General features: G+C 38.3%; 2 protein-coding genes across 3 annotated transcripts; both read left to right on the forward strand.

The window, feature by feature from the left end:
• Window positions 1-5,169: 5,169 nt before the first annotated feature.
• Window positions 5,170-7,004, forward strand: LOC119797467 (gap junction beta-1 protein-like). 2 transcript variants are annotated; one of them, XM_038306544.1, is made up of 2 exons: window positions 5,170-5,324; window positions 6,043-7,004. In XM_038306544.1, the coding sequence occupies exon 2, from the start codon at window positions 6,057-6,059 to the stop codon at window positions 6,882-6,884; it is 828 nt and encodes a 275-aa protein (XP_038162472.1). In that variant the 5' UTR covers window positions 5,170-5,324; window positions 6,043-6,056; the 3' UTR covers window positions 6,885-7,004. The 2 variants fall into 2 exon arrangements, with proteins under 2 accessions (XP_038162472.1, XP_038162473.1); XM_038306545.1 differs by lacking the exon at window positions 5,170-5,324 and adding an exon at window positions 5,697-5,830.
• Window positions 7,005-8,792: 1,788 nt separating this feature from the next.
• Window positions 8,793-11,776, forward strand: LOC119797466 (gap junction alpha-3 protein-like). The gene is made up of 2 exons (XM_038306543.1): window positions 8,793-9,160; window positions 9,812-11,776. Exon 2 carries the CDS (start codon window positions 9,827-9,829, stop codon window positions 10,907-10,909), a length of 1,083 nt encoding a protein of 360 aa, XP_038162471.1. The 5' UTR covers window positions 8,793-9,160; window positions 9,812-9,826; the 3' UTR covers window positions 10,910-11,776.
• The last annotated feature ends 9,630 nt before the right edge of the window (window positions 11,777-21,406 follow it).

Genomic DNA, 21,406 nt, shown 5'->3' on the forward strand with positions numbered 1-21,406 from the left:
ACGGTACTTGTCTGACTGCATTGTGCCAAGTGTAAAGTTTGGTGGAGGGGGGATTATGGTGTGGGGTTGTTTTTCAGGAGCTGGGCTTGGCCCCTTAGTTCCAGTGAAAGGAACTCTGAATGCTTCAGCATACCAAGACATTTTGGACAATTCCATGCTCCCAACTTTGTGGGAACAGTTTGGAGCTGGCCCCTTCCTCTTCCAACATGACTGTGCACCAGTGCACAAAGCAAGGTCCATAAAGACATGGATGACAGAGTCTGGTGTGGATGAACTTGACTGGCCTGCACAGAGTCCTGACCTCAACCCGATAGAACACCTTTGGGATGAATTAGAGCGGAGACTGAGAGCCAGGCCTTCTCGTCCAACATCAGTGTGCGACCTCACAAATGCGCTTCTGGAAGAATGGTCAAAAATTCCCATAAACACACTCCTAAACCTTGTGGACAGCCTTCCCAGAAGAGTTGAAGCTGTTCTAGCTGCAAAGGGTGGACCGACGTCATATTGAACCCTATGGATTAGGAACGGGATGTCACTTAAGCTCATATGTGAGTCAAGGCAGGTGAGCAAATACTTTTGGCAATATAGTGTATATATATATATATAGATTTTGAACTTGACTGCATTAAAATTATTTCTAAAAGCATTAAAAGAATATTAAAAACCATTAAATTAGAGTTACTCATTCCTGTATAAACCCCGTTAAAGCAAGGTGACGTTATTTAAGACTTTCCCCATCTTTGAGTGTCTAATTCAAATTGATCTTTCAAAAATTGAGAGTATTAAAATGTTCACTGACCAGTTGAGATGCATCAAACTGCTCCATATTCAGGGATGAGTTAAAATGAAACGATTATATATTTAGCTGGCTTGGTTTGCTTTCACATAGTTGTAAAACAGTTTTTTTTTTATTAAGGGGTTCATGTTGCTCCAGTATTGCCTTGATAGAGAAGAAGAAAAATTACACTACTCTGTTCCAAACGAGACACTTTTAAACTCTCTTTTTCATGTTTGTTTTTTCTTCTTAGTTTTTCCTATTGTTCTATTTGCATTAGGGTAAAACACATTTCAAAAGTTTGGCGTGAAAGGGCCAGAAAAAGAACTAGAAAAGCACTTTGGAGAACACATACCTCCAAGCAGCAAATTTTGGCACATATTGTGACCTACAGCTAGAGCTAAAGCTCCCACATGATCTGGATCATTACCAAGTTTTAATGAATTATTCCTTAGCATGAGGTGCATCTTTAAGTATAGGTTTATAAACCACCTAGACAAAGACAACCTCCTTGCATTCCAAGTGTGAAACATGGTGGTAGTTGCATCATGCTGTGGGGATTAGTTTCATCATTATTCAGCAGCGAAACCTGTTAAATGTGAATTAATGAGCAGAATACAGGAACAACCTGGAAGTAAACCTGTAAGGAGTTTTGGTTAAGGTTCACCTTTTGGTTTGAAGTGACTGTAAACAAACGCTGCATCTGCACTAAACTGAAAAGCTTTCAGTCGAAGCAGCCATGGGGTAGGATAGACCAGTTAGTGCTCAGTGCTAGATCAGTCGTATATCTAGAAAACCCATGGAATTTTCTCATCGTCAAGTGTTACTAACCTAACAGTAAAATGTTAAAATGTCAGTAATTCCTTCTTTTCTTTTTTTAGAAGGGGTGCATCGCTTTCTCAAAGATTAGCTCACAATGGACATGCAAAGCATAAACTGAAGAACAACGGTGTAGTGAGAAAGAGTAAGTAGTTTGCAGCCGGTGATTTCTAGCTTATCATGCTGGTTTGGCTTACAGTTCTCTTTATTGCCTTTTTCATTTAAAGGTGCTGTTCAGCTGGGAAAAAAGGAGCAGGAGTCTCATTGGGAGAAATATCTTATCTCATGCTACTCTCAAAACAAGAAGTGAGCTCTGCAAGCTGTACATTGCCGAGTCTGTACAGTAAAGTAGTGGAATAAATCATTTCCAGTCTGTCATGTAGCAAAGAGACACTTTTAATCCACTTTGTCTGCAACTTTTCGGTTTTGATCGACCATATCTGCCCTTAAACCTATTTTAACTTGGGGCTCAACCCTTTTTTGGTTTTTGTTACTATGTTTAAAAGTTGGTAGAATAACATATAGAAGTGTGATTAGTCTTTAAATTTTTTCATTGCTGTCTTTAAATTATATATTTTCTTCTGTACATTTAGTTTATTTGGTTTTGTAAAGACTCTTCTGCAAGTGTAATATTTTATATATCAATTCTGTATTTCCTTTCTTGCTTCTTGAAATGGGGCGCCTTCCCAGATGTTCCCACCATCTCGTCTGCCTTTTTAAATTGGTAGTATGGATCTGATTAAGCTGTAAAAGGAGTAAAATTCGAAACTAACTTATTTTTGTTACTGCATGAGTGCTTGGAAAAAGGTTTTTGTTTGTTTTGAACTTAAAAGTTAAAGTTCTAAAAGTATAGACCCAGCTTTAAAAGTTTTAAACTTTCCATGTAAATGTTCTTAAAACCCAATTCATCATAAAAATGTGCGTTCCCTTTCTCCAACTCTGACCAATCAGTACAGGTACGCATATATTGGAGGGACTAACAGATTGATTAATGTGGGGAACTGAAGCTCGATCTTATTTCTTTCAAGAAATTTTTCACTTCATATGAAAGTAATTTACTTTATGAAATAAGAAGCTGCAGAGTATATGAATCTGCGCTGCTGAGGGGACGTGTTACAAATAAAAGAAGGTTCGTAAGCAGCTTCGATTCAAAGTAAAGCAAGTTTATACATTAAAATCTTACAGCTCCTACAGTTTTACATTTATATCAATTATCCATACATTTTACCAACTCCAGTTTAATAATTAGTTAAATGTGAGAACAGTAAAGTAGGTTAAGATCAATACTCAGGACTCCAAAGTTGATAAGCAGAAAAATATTTTAAAAGCTCTCAAGCCATTTTCATATTACTCGTAGTGCCACAGAGGAAACAAAAAGATGCCGCTAAGCATCCTGGGAAATTACAGAAAGTCCACCTTTAACTGCTAAGGGCGATATTAATCTGCCTAAATACTGGTTACTTTTAAAGGGACAGGATTACTTTGAATAAGTTTAGTTGTCTCTTGTTTGAATGCAATGTTCAGCATTAAAAAACTTAATTTTAAGTATTCATCTGACCAAAGAACAGTTACATAAAACAAGCAATGTCCCAATGTCATTCCTTATATCTAAGACAAATGTGGACAATATTAATCAGCATATTCAATAGTAACAGGATTATTTTGAATTCAATTCACTATACAATGTTATTTTTGGTTGTAATCTGACAAAACAGCTGCATGAAGCAAGCAGCATTTAACGGCTGGAGACTTTGTAAACTGGACATTAGGAAGTCCTTTACAGGGTTAACTAATTCTTCCTGACCCAGGATGGATGATGACTGGTTATCAGCTGATCAGGCTCCATAGAGGTTTGCTCTCAGATCTATGTGCTGAACTGGTTCCAGTACTGGAAGGATTGACCTGCCAGATCCACGCTATCCCTGTTCATCCCCATAAAAAAAATCCCGGGTTCTAAAGAAACACAAATAAATATAAAAAATCCATACACATAGAATTTAAAATACATTCTTGAGTAGAAAAAACAAAGTTCAATATGGGGATGAGGCTTTATGTTGCAGTCAGCTTATTAAATATCTATAATAAAGAGAGATTAGGAAATGTCTAAATAAAATGAGCTGATGTAGGTGAAAAATGGGCACAAAGACCCCATCAATCTGCAGTGCAGTATGCTTATAGATGGGCATACCATACTGCAGATTGATGGGGTCTTGGTTTTTTGAATGAATGTGGTTCCTACTGTAATTATCAACAATTAGAACCATAAAATCTACGATAATATCATAGTCTGGTCAACTTTATCCTGCCGGGGTTTTCTTGTTAATATGCTCAGTCCACATCAGATTGAAGGTACCATTAATAATACTTTTTTTTTTAAACTGGCTACCACACATATTTACCAGTTTCCACCTCATGCCCCCTGACTGCGGTTGCCACTGAATAACATTGATTTAGAGGGGAAGATTTGGATGCAAACTTTGAGGCACAGCTGTGATCTATAAAGGAAGATTGCTCGGCTTTGAGCGTGCACATGGTTTTATAAATCAAGATTTTTATTTTCACTTTTACTACGGATTCCACTGTAGAAAGTAGACCCCAATTATTTGTGTTTCAATGCTATAAACAGACAGCAGAGAAAACTGGGTTCATTTCACTATGGCTCATTTTAAAGTTCTACAATTGGATGTTGATTTCTTTGTACGTTTCTGCTTTTTAAATAAAATCACTATCTTTGGCACACTTTAAGATTCCTGTCTTCTCTGGGTGTATTGCAAATGAGTTTTTGAGTTCATTCAGAGATTTGGCTTCTCCACTCGGACCTCCCGCTGGACTTGTCAGAAGTGATGCAGCGATGGCTGGGCGTACTGCTATAGATTATTTTAACGTATGTAGAATGACAAATGGAAATTGTTTCCCCTGGAGTTCAGTTTGTTACACTAAATTGTTTTTTTTTCTCTCTCTCGCTCTCTTTTGGACTTTTTATGAGAACCAACTGTAAAGTATCACTTCACAGGCCTCTGAAACACTCCGTTTCTGCATCGTGTTTCTGGGTGGGTTTAAGAACATGAGCAATGAGTGATTCATCTTGTTTCACTTTCAATTCATGTACAATAAAGTTAAGACTGCACACAGGGTGCTGTTGTAAAAGAGGGAATTTGATAAAAGTGGGTTTAAAGTGAGGTCAGGGGTGTTTTGAAGCTGGAAAAAAACAAAGACAGCCCTGAACTGTAGTGCATTCATACAATAACATCATGATGGAACAGCTGAGGGGATCATCTAATTATCAGTACATTATCAAAAAGGAAGAAAAAAAAATAAAGGCACATATTTTGTTTTACTGCCAGCCTCATTCTGTGCAGCAGTGGCTCAGGTCAAAAGCTTCCTTCACGTCACTGCCCTGCCAAGCACAATAAATAATGAGGCAGGGCTGAGGCCTTTGTGTCCACACAGATTCCTTCTTTTGCCCCGGGGTGGGCGGAAATCGAGGCGTTTGATCCGAATTCTAAAGAGTCTTGTTGTCGTCCCATAAAGGCTGCCATTGTATGTAAATAGTTTATATAAGAGCATATGACTGCTACGGTGCAGGGCAGCGGCTAGTGGCGGAGGAATGATTTGCATTTTCCAAACGCACGGTGTTCCCTATCCAGCCTTTTGGCTCGCTAAAAAACAGAATATTTGATTTATTTTCTTCCCTTTTTGTACACATTTCTGTGTACCACCACAGCTGAAGGTAAAATACATGGTTTATCTTCTTCATCTTGGCTTATACTAACAGTCATTTTGTGTAAAGATTAGATTAGATGTAGCTGATATGCTCCCAAAATCAGTTAGAAATTAAACTTATAAATTGTTTTAAAGGAAATATCTTTTTATTTGATGTGGTATTTTTTGCCAAATGATGACACTGGTCTTCCTGAGTCCTTGATGTGATTACAGCTGTCCCTCTGTCTGTCCGTCTGTGAATGACTCGTAGGCCAGTTTTGGACTACAGTATTAATATGGGGTCAGCAAACCATGTGACTCAGCAAAAGTTTTGCAATTGGCTTTGATTTCTTGCATCTTGTGATGCTGCTTTGTGTTAGGCCATCACCCCTGCTTTTATAGAGCAGGCAAGCTGCGTTGGCATTTCTTGCCAGCGGTGTCTTACAAGACTATCTTGATGTTCAAGTCAAGACTCAGAGTGGTCATCTTTGGCCCCGGCGTTGCTTACGCCGCTTGCACCGCCGGATGAGCCTGGGAAGGCTCTGGAAACTAATCCTTTGACAATTTATCCTGATTCTACCTTAAGATAGTTGTGTAGATCAACTCTTAGGCTACTAGAAAGGTTTAGTTTTATTGCATTGTTTTTTTTATTTTCTTGAGGTGCTGTTTTAAAAATGGAAAAGCATTTTAAAAATGTGTGTTTAATGAAATAACCAGAATTGTATCCTACCTTGAACTTTCTGCAGACCTGGAGTCGAAGATGAACTGGGGGTCCTTTTATGCCGTGATCAGCGGCGTAAACAGGCATTCCACCGGCATCGGACGCATCTGGCTCTCCGTCATCTTCATCTTCCGAATCCTGGTGCTGGTGGTTGCCGCCGAGAGCGTGTGGGGGGATGAGAAGTCCGGCTTCACCTGCAACACTCAGCAGCCTGGCTGTAACAGCGTCTGCTACGACCAGTTCTTCCCCATCTCGCACATCCGGCTGTGGGCTCTTCAGCTCATCCTGGTCTCAACCCCGGCACTGCTGGTGGCCATGCATGTGGCCCACCGGCGACACGTGGACAAGAAAGCCCTGAAAAGGTCAGGGCGAGGTAGCCCTAAAGAGCTGGAGCACATCAAGAACCAGAAATTTCAGATCACAGGAGCTCTTTGGTGGACATACATGATCAGCATCGTCTTCAGAATCATCTTTGAGCTGGCGTTCCTCTACATCTTCTACTTGATCTATCCAACTTTTAAAATGGTGCGTTTGGTGAAATGTGACTCATATCCGTGCCCCAACACGGTGGACTGCTTTGTCTCCAGACCAACAGAAAAGACAATATTCACAGTGTTCATGCTGGCTGTGTCTGGAGTGTGTGTGCTGCTCAACCTGGCCGAGGTGGTTTACCTCATAGGAAGGGCCTGCAAACGGTGCATGAGTCGCCCTGAGGATGAGTCAAAAGCTGCTTGGATAACTCAAAAGTTGTCTTCATACAGACAAAATGAAATCAATCAGCTGATAGCGGATCATTCTCTCAAGTCCAAGTTAACTGTGACCAAAAAGAGCCCGACTGAAAAGGGCGAGAGGTGTTCTGCCTTCTAAAGCTTATTTAAACTAACGAGTCCTGCCTGTCAAATAAGTATCCTCTGCATTAATGACACCTAAACTGTGTATCTGATTATTTTACCTGCTATTTATATGTAATAAAAACAATTACTTGTTGTTTTCTTTATATTTATGGGAATGAAAAACGGTCTGCCTTTTCTGGCCTGAACCATTTAAAGTCTATGAAGACTTGGGAAAGGTTTTCTCCAAATTTCACATGGCGTACCGTGATGTGTTAGGTTTTTGCTTTTTTTAGTGTCCTCTGCTCATTCCCACACAAGTCGATGCTGTGGGAAAACGTCCTGATTTACGCCAAACTTCAGCGGTCATGCCTTCATTTGTTTCGTTCAGGGTTGCATATCTGAGGCATGACAGAAAATTCCGATTGCAATGGATTTGATGAGATCTAGCAGGTCCAGACTGTCTGTACTCTTGAAGTTCCCAGTTTATTTGCCAGCATAGTTGTATATATGAGCTGTGAAATGAAGAAAAACCTTCCTGCATATTTCTATTTTACCATAAAATATGTGATGTGATTTTTTTGTTGTTGCAAACGTATCATTTTTGGAAAATTATTCTGGATCAGGTTGCATAGGAATATAAATCACTGCAGGTTCGCCTTTTTTTCCCCGTTGAACCATTAGGGTTATTAAACTTTAGCTGCCTTTCTTGAGTAAAACATTTTTTTTTTTGTCTGGTAGAGAGGGAACATCAATAAAGCATTCAAAATTCCAGATAAGAGACTTGTTTAGCTATAAAAAGCATACTCTTGTATTATTGATGTTCAGATCAAAGCTGATACATGAAAGAGAAAGTCGTTGTTTCCCTTACATATTTAGGTAAATTGCTTTATAAGACTATAAAACTATTGCTGCTGTAAATTTAAATGTTGTAAATCTTTAAAGCCAGGAAATAGTCCTTTAAAAAACCAGTGTGTCAAAATTACATAAAAAAAACATAATTCTGGTTATTCACTTACCTAATGTAATCTGTTACACCCTGATATAGGAAAATGGCTGCTTGGATACCTGCTGCAAACATTTAAGTATTGATTAATTGAGGTGTAATTAAAACTACTGATGTAGGGCTAATAAACATATTAGCATTATTTTTTTTTCTCTGTTTCAGAAAAAATAAGGAAACAAAAACTTTTAGGTTAGGTTGTTTTTGTTCTTTATGTTTTTTGATTGTAGGCGGACAAATCTGAAACTTTAACTTACCTGCTTCGAAATTCTTCCTTATGGAAAATCCATGTGCTGAATATCACAGATTCAAAATGGAAAACATGGTGCCTTTACCGATTAATGGTGATATTTTTATCCTAACCAAACAAGATTAAAAAAAAAAAATTCAGTTAATTTCTGATTAATATTTTGAAGCTGATCAAAAAGTCAATAGATCTCATTTGGTCCCTGCATCCGGATTATTACTTTAAATTAGTTGTAATCAGATTATTTGGTCAAAAAGCACCAGCAAGTTTTCACATAGTGTTTTTTTTAATACATTGTTATGTCCTCATATGAACTTTTGTTGCCAGGCAACAAAAATGCACCAAATCCCATCCAGGTACAAATTTTATATGAACCATGTTGGGTTCTTATAATTTTTATTAGAATAAATGTCTTTGCTTAAATAATGTACTATTTTGCAACCAATTGTTTGCTCTTCTTCTCTGCCACTTTAAGTGGTAACCTTACCTTACCATAGGCTACTCATCTCCCAATCATGCCACCCACCCGCCCTCAGTGATAGGAGATGGGCCCCTTTGCTATATTTAGACCCTAGGGGCTCTTTTGGCAAGACGGGCCTAACTGACAAACATCATTGGCTTGCTTCCCTGTCACTCAGTGTAACAGCTGGGAAAAAGGTCTTCAGAAGTTTACATTAGAGAGAGTCCACTGTGCCAAATTTAACCACAGAGGGGAGGGGAGTGTTGTGGGAGAGCAGGGGACATGGTTAAGACGGCTTCCAGTTGACTATGTGTCTGCGGTGGTCAGCGGAAGAGCCCTGGGCCGCAGCCTGGGTCTTGATTTCTGCCTGTGTTGAGATGTGAAGATGGACGACTGAGTCATTTGGCTTTTTCAAAGCGGAACAAAGCGTCTCGCTAGAAGGAGTCTGCTTTTCCTGTCCATTCAAGGGCAATGCTTGAGGGCCCTCTGATCAGGTGCCGTACTGAGGCCTGTCTGCAGATCGGGGCGGCCCCATGGAGCCTCCAGGACATGAAAAGCTTCAGGAGATTTTTTAGGTTTACAAGGTGGTTTTCACCAGAACATGTGAGTTGTATATTTCATTTGTTAAAAAATGTTTTTTTTTTTTTACTTAACTCATTGTCTCTCTGCTACCACTGGTAAAATCAAGAGCTTGTTTTAAAAAAATGACATTTTAGCCTGTGATTGTCAAAGCATTTAAGAAATGTCTTTGAGGTTGCTCCCAACACATCCATTCAGCTTACAGAAGTGTCATGCCACCAGTTTATATCTATCTTTGGGAAACATTTATAACCTCGTTTCTCACAGAGGCTCAGACTAGCAGCATTCTTCAGTGTCTCAGGTTTGAACCTTCACCACATCAGCCCAGTGTTTGATTTCACCTTCTTCAGGGGATCACGTTGCTACGGTTTGGGTCACGAAGGCCAGGACATGCAGAATCATGCCTGAAACCTGCCTTACCCCTGTCCACACTTGCCAAATATATACCCTCCTAAAGTAATTTTAATCCTGTCTGCATCCACACGGATGAGGCTGCTACTCATGCGGCAGCTGAATCCTCAGTTACAAGCTCAGCCTGTTAGACTGACCTGATGGGAGCTTCCTGTAACTTTTTGGACAATTTGCATTAATTTAGCATAAAGAAAATAACATTTAAAATAAATGAGTATCATGTGATAACATTATTTTGTGTGTAACCCTTTAATTTAATCTTAGTGAGCGGATACAGCCATGGGAGACTGGAACTTGCTAGGAAAGCTTCTGGAAAAAGCCCAGGAGCACTCCACCGTGGTCGGAAAGGTCTGGCTCACGGTCCTGTTCATCTTCCGCATCCTCATCCTGAGTGCCGCCACTGAGAAAGTATGGGGCGACGAGCAGTCGGGGTTCACCTGCGATACCAAGCAGCCTGGTTGCGAGAACGTTTGCTATGACATCACCTTCCCCATCTCCCACGTCCGCTTCTGGGTGCTGCAGATCATCTTCGTGTCAACGCCCACCCTCATCTATCTGGGACACATTCTCCACCTGGTGCGGATGGAGGAGAAACGCAAGGAGAAAGACAGGGAGATGAAAGAACACGGAGACAAAGAGACTCCCATCGTGGATCATCACAAGAAAGCTCTTATAAGGGATGAGAAAGGACGAGTGCGGCTTCAGGGGGAGCTCCTGCGCACGTATGTCTTCAATGTCATCTTTAAGACATTGTTTGAGGTGGGCTTTATTGTAGCCCAGTACCTCTTGTATGGTTTTGAACTGAAACCGATGTATACATGTGACAGACCACCTTGTCCAAATGTGGTTAACTGCTACATATCCCGCCCCACAGAGAAAACTATATTCATCATCTTCATGCTCGGGGTTGCTAGTGTCTCGCTGTTCCTAAACCTCATAGAGATCTACCACCTGGGTTTCACCAAGTGTCGTCAGGTCATCACCTTCAAGAGAAACTGTCAAAACCAGCAGAGCATCGCCAAGGGCCCCAGTGAGGCTGCCCTGCCAATCGTACCAAGCTATGATGACTACTTTCGAGGACACCGACAAGTCCAGCCATCTTACCCGCCGGTACCCAGCTATGACCTCTCCCCCCTGTCCGAGGGTACAGACTCGTCCTTCCATCCTTACCACAGCAAGGCAGCCTACAAACAGAATAAGGACAATTTGGCGGTTGAGAGGAGCAGCAGCAAGCCAGAGGAATGTGACCTAAAGGGAAAAAAAGGATCTGGATCCGCCCCTGCGTCTCCCACGCAGAACAGGTCTGGCTATGGTGGAAAGCACAGCAGCAGCCGGACTAGAATAGATGATCTGAAGATATGAGGAGGTTTACGTTTCTTGGAAGGGTCTTAAAACGGTTGTGAGGGGAATCTTACTTTGTCGGGAAAGCTGTTTGTACATGCTGATCTCACCCTCTCACACAAGACGGCTCAGGTTTGACTCATTCCAACTTTGGAGGGGGATTCTATTTCAGAGGAGATCCAAATGTACATGTACACCTAAACACACATGGGTTACATTTTTCTAGATGAACTTTCCGACTTTACCGACATTTCATTTCTTATTTGATGAAACTTAATTGTTTTTTTTATTACCGGTATTATCTTAGGCTGGATCATGCATTTGTTTGTGAAACACAAAGGTTAAGAGAATGTTTTAGACAAAAATCGATTAGTATTGGTGATTACTGAAATAACTTGTGAACGACATGATTCTTTCTGCATTGAATTACATAGTTTGGACAGGTTAAAATGGCCTTTTTCTCCTCTTTCCTCGAAGCTTGGACGCTTCTCGGAGTCCTGTACAGGAACGTGTTCGGCTCTGGCTTGACTTTAGTGAATGAAATAAGATAGGGTGAAGAGTTAAGTTTAGCTTCCTTTGCCTGTTTTGAGGTCACGATCAAGTTCACTTGCTCTGACTTGAGGAGAAGAATTGTGCAATACATGACAACACATGGGACACTGGATTGGCTGTATCTGATTCCACAAGAAGTTGGACTGGTGTCAGGAGTTCTAAGATTTGTGCTGTCTCTTTTGTTTTTGGATCGTGTTTCAACAGCCATGAAGTAGATAATTGTGAACACATTTTTTGGGGTTGATCCTTGTTTGTATGTGTATTTGTTTCCTGTAAAGCACTTGGTGACGACCGTGTTTGTTTAACTGCTCGAAATAAACCTGTCTTAAATTTGCACCGCCGGCGGTTCCATCGTGTCTCAGCTCCAAATCTGCAAAAAGGGAAGTAATTACATTGGAAGACAAACACTGCAGTTTTTATTTACTATGTTTTTTTTTTTATCACTATACAATGTTGTGCTCTTCATCCTCACATTTACAGTCCCTCGCAAAAGTATTCATACAAATGGTACTTTTTCCCATTTTATTACATTATGACAATTGACGCACCATTATTGAAGGAAACTGTAGATCAAGTGATGGTGAAAAAGGGCTGATTCCATATGAGCAAATATATTCATTCTAATCCGATAAGAAATTTCAATTAGGTTTATAAATCTATTTAATAGCGGGTTAGTTTCCTCTGTTAAATACAGTGAATTGAAATATTTCAGTTGCATATTCCTGTTGACACAATTAGTTTTTTCTGACTTTATACTAATCTGAAGATCCTTTTAGGGATGTGCAGGTGTAAGATTCATACATATAACACCTGCTTGTAGAGAGACGTTTATGACGGTGTCTTAAAAAAATCCACAGTAATGATGAAAAGATGAAAGGAAACATAGAAATATCAGGATTTAGTGACATCCTAAATGAAGTGTCTGAATGGGCCCTATTTATCACCCCTATTTCTAACCATGTGAAGTTGTAGAACAGGTCAAAAAGTAGAAATCGTAACTGTCAAGTTAAAGAAAAACAATGTATACTTTTCAAAATATGTTAGAATAAGATTTGGTATTTAAATTTAACTCCATTATGCAAATAGGTCTAAATAAAACTACTCTGCAGCCACTGCCTTCTTGAATACTCTTTTTTTTCAACTGAATTTTCAGATTTCAGGTTGTGGGGAATGGAGGCCTTGTAGTTAGAGCATAGGGCTTGGACTCCTAAAGTTCTGAGTTCAAGCCCCACTACCACAGACTGCCACTCTGGGTCCCTGAGCAAGACCCTTAACCCCAAACTGCTCCCTGCACGCCAGACGATGGCAGCCCACTGCTCCCCAAGGGGATGGGTTAAATGCAGAGGTAAATTTCCAATGTTAGATCAAAAAAGTTCAATTATTATTATTTTTGAATGACCTAGATCTCAATTCAATTCAGAATCTTTGGCAATACTTGCATATGGCTGTTAATAGACACTCCTCATCCACTTTGTCTTAGTTTGAGTTATTTAAAAAAGAATGATACGTCTCTAGATTTGATCAAGATTCATATTTCATAATAGCAAAGTCCATGAAAACCATGTATCCTTCCACCTTTATAATTCCTCCACTAAATCCTATTGGTCTGTCACAAAAAAATACAATATTTTAAAATAATAAAAGATTTAAAAAGCAATAACACAATGAAAGGTGTTGTGAATAACACAGGATTAGTTTCACAAAAAACAGATATTGTTGCTAGAGTCTACAGAGTTCAATCTATCATAACTTTTTAGGTGTACAGAAGAATGAGTCACTCATTTTATATTTCACTATATCAAAACCGGCATGTTTATGAAAAAATAAAACACATCATGTTTAAAGAGTCGTACTTTTTTTAAAACAGAGTACAGAAAATGTGCACTTCTGGTATGAAAACCTTGAAAATGAGAGTTGAAGAAGATAAAGCGCTCTCATTTCTTCAGACTTGTTTATCATTTCAACACTTGAGCTGTTAGAGGAAAAGCAAAACAGATTATTGGGTTTTTCAAAAGTATATATATATATATATATATATATATATATATATATATATATATATATATATATATATATATATATATATATATATATATATATATATAATAGTAAATCCCATTATGAATCATGTTTTTTTTTTTTTTTTTTTTTTTTTTTTTTGAGTTTTGGCTGGATGTGAGAGCTTTTATTTATGTTTGTTGAGGTGCCAAAAAAACAATTATTGAACACTCAGAAGTGTTATTTGCACCATAAAAGGACCATAAATCAGTAATCGTGCTGAAATGAAAGTAAAAAATGAAAGTTTATCTGTGATCTTATGTTAATTTTCTTTCTAGGGAAGATGATAGAGTTTTTAAAATGATTACAGATGAACAGTTATGGGTTATGATTTTATTCAACATGTTGAAATAAAATCTTTTGCCTCCCCCCCTCCAAACATTAGGCTGACACATATCGCTGCTCATTCTTGCATCTGTAATAATGAAGCGTTTATCACTAATTAAATTAGATCCTTCCTTTACAGTGGAAAAGGCTTGAAAGGAGTTGTTTCCTGTGGCAGATGGAAACTAATGAAAATCATCACACATTTGCCTTAATTGAATTTCCTGTTTTCTTGGTTTTTATATTTTGAAGAGTAACTTTATCATACTCATATCATATTGATGCCCTGGAGGAAACAAGAGACCATGGATGACACATTTGAAGTTATCAGAAATTTAGATGAATCTGGAATGTAAGCTGTTATTAAAACAAACTAATAAAAATCACGTGTCAGTTTTACAGGAGAGAGCTAAGTGTTATCATTTCTAAACTTGCAATTCTCTTTCTCTTTACGGATAAAACTGTTTTTTGTGCCGTTTTTTCTTTTCTTTTCCTGTTTTCTCTACTTCTTAGCGTTTGTCCTGCAAGTTCAGGCCCTGCAACTACGGTTCATTTGAACTGAACTGAAGTAACTTAAAGAGGAATCAGCTCCGCAGGACAGATGCCATACAGTTTTGCTCCCAATAGTTAATGTCTACATTTTACCAGAAGTCCTATATACAATCCCCTTGTCTTTTTTTGATAGAAACAGGATTGCTTTGTTGATGTCTGATTGCTGGACTCCAAAAATTTACTTCCTGATTCCTGTTGCCAGTGAGGAAATTACCTACATGGATCTCTCTCCCTCTCCTCCACTCTGTCAGCTAATAACTGCTTTACGAGCGGTTATACCCCATCTCCCCATCCACCCTCCAACAGTATAACCACTTACTAGCTCCCACCTGGAAAGGAAGGACAACCATTAAACCCTGAACAGCCATGAGATAAATATTTCCATGGATGGATTATGAAACACAGATTGGACTGAAAATTCTTTTAGAGTGTAAGCTTGAGACCTCTCTGCCACTCTTCTGCCAGAGAAGGAGCATCACAGGTGCATCCTGGACTCCCTGTGGTCCTTCTATAAAAGCCTGGTCCCCCACACACCTGATTTCTCTTTTACCTGAGATTTCCCAGGTAACAGAGGAGAAAATCCTCTCCATTGCTGGGCACATTCATCAAACATTGAACTCAGAATGACTCGGCACAAAGATCCAGCAGAGACTAAATGAAAGCAGGGCCTTGAAAGTCACAGAGTTTGGAACCAGCTAGAAATAGCTGGTGGTTTTTCTCCTCTTTCCTAACCACTGCAAAACCCCTCATCTACTCAGACAGAGATTAACACTAGCAGTTACAGGGACAAGGTTTCCAGCTGATCAGTTTGGGTTTTGATCATTTCATTATATTTTATGTGTTTTACTTTTTACTCTGCCTAAAAAGACAAACAGTATAGCAACTGTATGATAGCTGTCTGTAACATCAGAGCAAATGTGAGGCTGATAAAAAAGGGCCAGCTGTGTTGTAGGAACTCCTCTGGAGATGATTTCACAAGGAAGAATTATCCATTAAGCTAACGGTACTGAAAACAGTAAGCATCCTCTTCCTCAGGCTGTTAAACAACCAGGGGCGGAGCTAGATGGGGGGACAGGGGTGGCCATAGCCACCCTTAGCCAATCCCCTACCATTTATTTCCCTCTAATATAAACGGTGGCAGCAGTAACACTCTCAAGTGGAATATCAAAACATTTACATTTTTCATATATCAACAATTACTTGTCAACAAAAACGTTGTGGTTAATTATGCACATCAATATACTAACATTAAAGATGATTAGTACAGAATTCAAGCAGAAATAGATTTTGTAATTTATGGGGTAAAGAGAAAATGATGTGTCTCTGCAAGTCATCTAGGAGTCTTCAGTGAAATCATAGCTAAATATCTATTTTAATAAAAATGTATTAATCAATTTATGTAGATATCAGAACTTGTAAATATCAATTTTATGCAGAATGATTACTGATAAAAGTAGGCAAGTAATGACAATGGAAAAGAAGTTTACCCAAAACTCAAACCTGAAAGGATTCTATCCTTATACATTTTATCCAGATAAAACGGATGTTTAAATATATTTGTCTATTTGTTAGCAAAGGCTGTAGGAAAGTATAGTTTGTCTTTATTTAGAAAATATGGATTTTTGTTATGAATGGTGTAGATTGACCGTGAGGTTTTAGTGCCTATCTGCTCTCGGCCACCCCCTCAGTGTACATTGGTTATTGCCTGGCCATCCTCATAAAAATTTTCTGGCTACGCCTCTATAAACAACAGACCGTCTTAAGTTCAACCGCTACAGCTATCAACATCCACAATGGAAAAACGATCTAGAAATAAATAATAATATTTCTTAAATTATGTGTATTTAGCCTTAATTTGAGTACGGTAGGTAAATGAGATGGTTTGCCAATGGAATGAGAATTTTTACTCTTACAATAAGATAATTAGATAGAATGCACTTGAAATAAGACAATGCAATTATATTTTCCTTTTTTAAATGTAAATTGTCCTGTTTCATTGGCAAAATGTCTCTTTTGATTCCTCAATTAGAGGACTTATTTTTATAAAAAATGATTTATCTAGAGTTAGGTTTTTTCCAGTGAACAACTTAATGAAACGCTAAGTTAATAAATCATTTAATTTTCTTTTGGGATGTATCGGGTAGTTTTGAATTGTACTGCATTGCATTGTAAATGCTCTAAATTAAGTTTAAAAGCTAATTTGACCTTGCGCTTGGAATCCTGAGGTTTAAGGATTTCAAACCTCAATCCCACAGACCGCCACTCTGGGTCCCTGAGCAAGACTCTTAACCCCACACTGCTCCCTGGGTGCCACACAATGGCAGCCCACTGCTTCCAATGGGGATGGGTTAAATGCAGAGAGTTCATTCCGTTGCTCTGTACTTGTGACAGTATAACGACTATAAAAAAATTGTAGGAAAAAAAACAAACAAATTTGCTCCTTCCATCTATTTGTATATGAAGGCCATTTAGTTTAGTTTTATTAGTTCATTTAAAAGTTTTTACCAAACAAGTTTAACATCGGTGAATTATTTTTTTCCTATTCCTAATGTGAACAATGTTAACTATAAGACCATGATTTGAGATTAAGTTACACTTTCACCTGTTGTTCTAACAAATGAGTATTTACAGGAAATCAAGTTACAGTCTGAAAATCAATAGATATTGAATAATAAATGCACAGCAACCTTCTCCTGGAATATTAGCTAATTATTTTAACTTTCCTATTAGCTTCTTCCTGGAGCCTTAAACTGGAAAGCTGTTTAAACATCTTATCTTTAAATATCTGCAATACATTAGCAGCCTTTCTGCGAAATGTTGCTGCCTTGCAGCAGTCTAAACTGAACATTACAGAATGTTCTGAAATAAAGGACATGATTTTTTATGCCTAATATATTTTGACTGGAAAAATTTCAAGATATATTTTTTATGTTTTAATGAAGTTAGTGTCATGATTTTAGGCAGAGATCCGACCAGAGATGGGAAGTAACGAAGTACAAATACTTCGTTACTGTACTCAAGTAGATTTTTCTGATATTTTTACTTTACTTTACTACTTATTTTTATGGCGACTTTTTACTTCTACTCCTTACATTTTTACACAAATATCTGTACTTTCTACTCCTTACATTTAAAAAAATTGGCTCGTTACTTTAGTTTTGAATCATTTCAATGGAGTTACCATTATTATTTTTCACGTCATCAATACCAAATTCAATCTAATTGGATGGGAATCTACGTTGCATTTGACGCACCACTACAAGATGGATCGACAGATTCGGCGGTATTCATTGGCGGCAAATCATTGCAGCTTGGTGGCGGCGGCGTTAGCATAGTAGCATGGACGACGAGATGATTGAAAATGAACACAACGGAGATCTAGTCCTATTGGCAGACATCCATTTAAAATGTAGGCAACGGCATGAAAAAAGTGGTTTCCACTTTTACTTTCATACTTTAAGTAAATTTACAAGCCTGTACTTTGTTACTTTTACTTGAGTAAAGAAGTTTAATCAGTACTTCCACTTTTACCAGAGTATTTTTTAACACAAGTATCTGTACTTTTACTCAAGTACGCAAAGTGAGTACTTTTGCCATCTCTGGATCCGACCCACATGCGGAACACGCTTCAGGAGGCAGGAGACAGTTTTAAGAACATTTATTTGTAAAGCAGGAGAGCTGGAGACGGGATCTGGAAGGGTCAGCTGTCTGGGAAACACAGCAAAGGTTACTTGTCTTGTAGATGAGGAATTGATGTTATCCCTTACTGGTAGAAAGGTTTGCTTTGAGGAGCAGGATCCTAGGAGGAGAAACAGGATCCTGAAAGCTGGTAGCAGAACGTAGTTTTTCCAGGAGTAATTCAGGTTTTGAAGGTCAGGGTGAGCAGGGTACCATAATGGCAGACCAGAGGCTTGGAGTGAAGGAGAACCATGGAACATCTTAGAAAAATTATAACTTGGAATCAACCTGGGAGATCAGAACAGAGAAATAGTCACGTTTCAGAAAACCGCAGGAGACTACAGGGTGGCTGAGTGCTACCATGAGGGTTAAAACTCTGGCAATGAAGTGCTGGCAGTGAGCTCCTTATCAGACTCTCTGTTAATGAGCATGGATGAGAAACATCTGTGATCCTCCAGCAGCCAGCTTCAGAAAACACCTGTAAGAAAAATCAGAGAGCGGCCCCAAGAGGGAGCCAGACTCCAGGATCCTGACCCAGAATATGCTGCAGCTTGAAATGCTCAATGTGCTGAGTTTAGTTTTAGAATATACTTTTTAATGAAATGAAGCTAATATCTGTACTTCCTACAAATGGTTGGATTCTGATGAGAATAATTATGGTTATGTCAGGTTTTATATTAGTGCACTAAGCTTTCTGTTTATCTACTCTCAAAAATGTTTAAATATTTTCATAAAATCATCTATCAGATTTTCTTGGCCTGTTTTAACTTCATAAGCCCTTTCATTATTTTACACTGCAGTTTACACATATAGAGCACAGAACTTTTTAAAGTGTCAAATGATTAAAAGCAAATTACCACACTGGAAAAAATCTTAACTAAAATTTAAAATGAGAAAACACAATTGCATTGTCTTATCTCAATATCAATTATCTTATTTTAAGAGTAAAAATACTCATTCCATTGACATATCATCTCATTTACCTACTCAAATTAATGGTAAATACACTTAATTTAAGACATTTTTACTTATTTCTAGGTCGGTTTTCCAGCGCAAGAGCAGTAGCAATTAAACCCTCAACATGATGCACTTACCACTGTACCGTTTTAATGGCTTGGTATGCTGTTTATTCATGCAAAATGATGCATATGGTTTATGATGCATAGGTTTGCTGTGGACGATTTGTAGCGTAGGACTGATATCAGTAGATTAATAGTATGAATCAATTTTCAACTGAATCCCTGTTGGCCTCAAGAGCTATCCAAAACTATTTGACAGATTTAAGCACAACCCCTGATATTAAATAAAACCCTCCATGTCAAAAAACCAACTTGAGTGTGCAGAAGATAGTTTGATTTAAATAAAAAACATCTTATTTTATGAACCTAGTTTTGGTCGGCTCATTTGTATTTGAATGAGACATTTTCAAGATGTCAGTGTTTTTGATTGTTGTGATTTTATGTTTTATGAATATCATATGCTGTGTTTTAGCAGTGATTGTGCAGATGAAGGATTTGCTTCTAAGAAGATCAAATGTTTGCTTGTCCTGCTTCAGTGTTCATATGGTTGCAGTTAGATGCAATAAAGACCCGTACATGAGGGCAAGGAGCCAAATCCCTGCACTGCAAAACATTTTTAATCTCAATAAGTTGTTTTTTTTCTTAAAATAAGTGAATTTTTTCTTGAATTGGAGAGGTAAGTTAGACAATTTACCAATGGAACAAGATACTGTACATTTAAAATAATAATAATAAAAAAAATTGGATTGTTTTATTTCAAGCACATGTATAAAATCTTCTTATTTTAAAAGTAAAAAAAAATCATTACATTGACAAATGGAATGATTAACTTAATAGTGACCTTTCTAATAGGTTGAATGTGTGAGTTTAGTTGAATTTTTCTTCTGCTCACTTCTATACTTTTATTTTAGAACTGATAAACTTTTATTTGTGAATGGAGGGCGCCATCTGCTGGACAAATAATTCATATTCCTAAAAGCGTTTACTTTCTATTAGTCAAATATGCTGGTGAAGATTCTCAGTGAAGGGAGACGCCTTCAAACTTGGAAACAAAGGCCATTGGATTGTTGTATATATATATATATATATATATATATCTATCTATCATCTATCTATCTATCTATCTATCTATCTATCTATCTATATATATATATATATATATATATATATATATATATATATATATATATATATATATATATATATATATATATATATATGACCCCCAAACTGGGAGAGTGGCTACAGCAGATTCCAGGTAAAACATCAGAGTTCTCTGTCCAGAAGAGTGCAGTCCTAGGACTAAGCTACTGTGCAGAACCCTCAAACTCCCAGGCCTCTGGTAGAGGGCCCAAGCTCTAGGATGACTATGACACATACCACCCCACGAGGGGTGAGAAAATAGTTTAATATATAATCCTAACGATTGTGCAACGATTGTGAACCAATTGCAACGGCAATCAATGAGCAATAGAAATTGAAAACTTTCTTGCTACTGTTTTGCTCATATGTATTTTGTCAGTGCTCTCGCTCCTACAGTTTGCATGAGGAGGTATCTACCACCTACATAGGCCGCTCAGGGAGTGCAGCTCATTCAAGATGGCATGTCAGTACTAGCTGTGGGAAGAAGAGAGATACCGGGAGAAAGGTCAGGAGATGTGGGCCATAGGCAGTGGCGGTTCTAGGAAATTTTTACTGGAATGGCCAAGGGATGGCTAATGGATTTCCAGAGGGGGCCACATTAGCATGGTGCCTGACCAGTGGCAAATAGGGACCAATGTTCACTGAGGGGTCCTTATTGATAAAGCTATCCCCATATTACAAATTAGTGTAATTTAAATGAATTGTAGTTCCAATTAATAACCTGGTGGGGGGGGGGGGCAGAGGGGTGGCCAATGATTGGCTAGAGGTGGCCCACCTGGCCAACCCTCTAGATCTGCCTTGGCCATATGAGGGTGGAAATCCTGCAGCTCTACTAGTATGTCCTCTTTTTGCATGGAGGAACAGGAGATTTACAGCCCTGCAAAATCACTTCCAGCATGCTATTAAAAGGCCAGCATTAAAGGGTCAGCAGGCCGCCAATGAGGAAATAAATCAGATAAATATTGAAGAAGTAGTTGAAGAATGCACTTAAGGTTATAAGTCGAGCATTAGACAGTGATGCTCGCAGTTATGACCTCTAGTTTATAGCAGATAGATTCTCACCCTGAGCCTGGATCTATCTGAGGGTTCTTCCAATATACGGTAAAAGAGATTCTCTGTTCCAGTGTAATTAGATTAGAAACATGGTTTTATAACAAAGGTCAAACTAGACTGTATGTACAGTAGATATTTT

Source organism: Cyprinodon tularosa, unplaced genomic scaffold, assembly GCF_016077235.1.
Source record: "Cyprinodon tularosa strain WSP-4 unplaced genomic scaffold, ASM1607723v1 ctg584, whole genome shotgun sequence".
NCBI lineage: Eukaryota > Metazoa > Chordata > Actinopteri > Cyprinodontiformes > Cyprinodontidae > Cyprinodon > Cyprinodon tularosa.

What these genes read in the sequence shown, in the direction of transcription:
- LOC119797467 (XM_038306544.1), top strand. Translation starts at nt 6,057, where the DNA reads ATGAACTGGGGGTCCTTTTATGCCGTGATCAGCGGCGTAAACAGGCAT.
- LOC119797466 (XM_038306543.1), top strand. Translation starts at nt 9,827, where the DNA reads ATGGGAGACTGGAACTTGCTAGGAAAGCTTCTGGAAAAAGCCCAGGAG.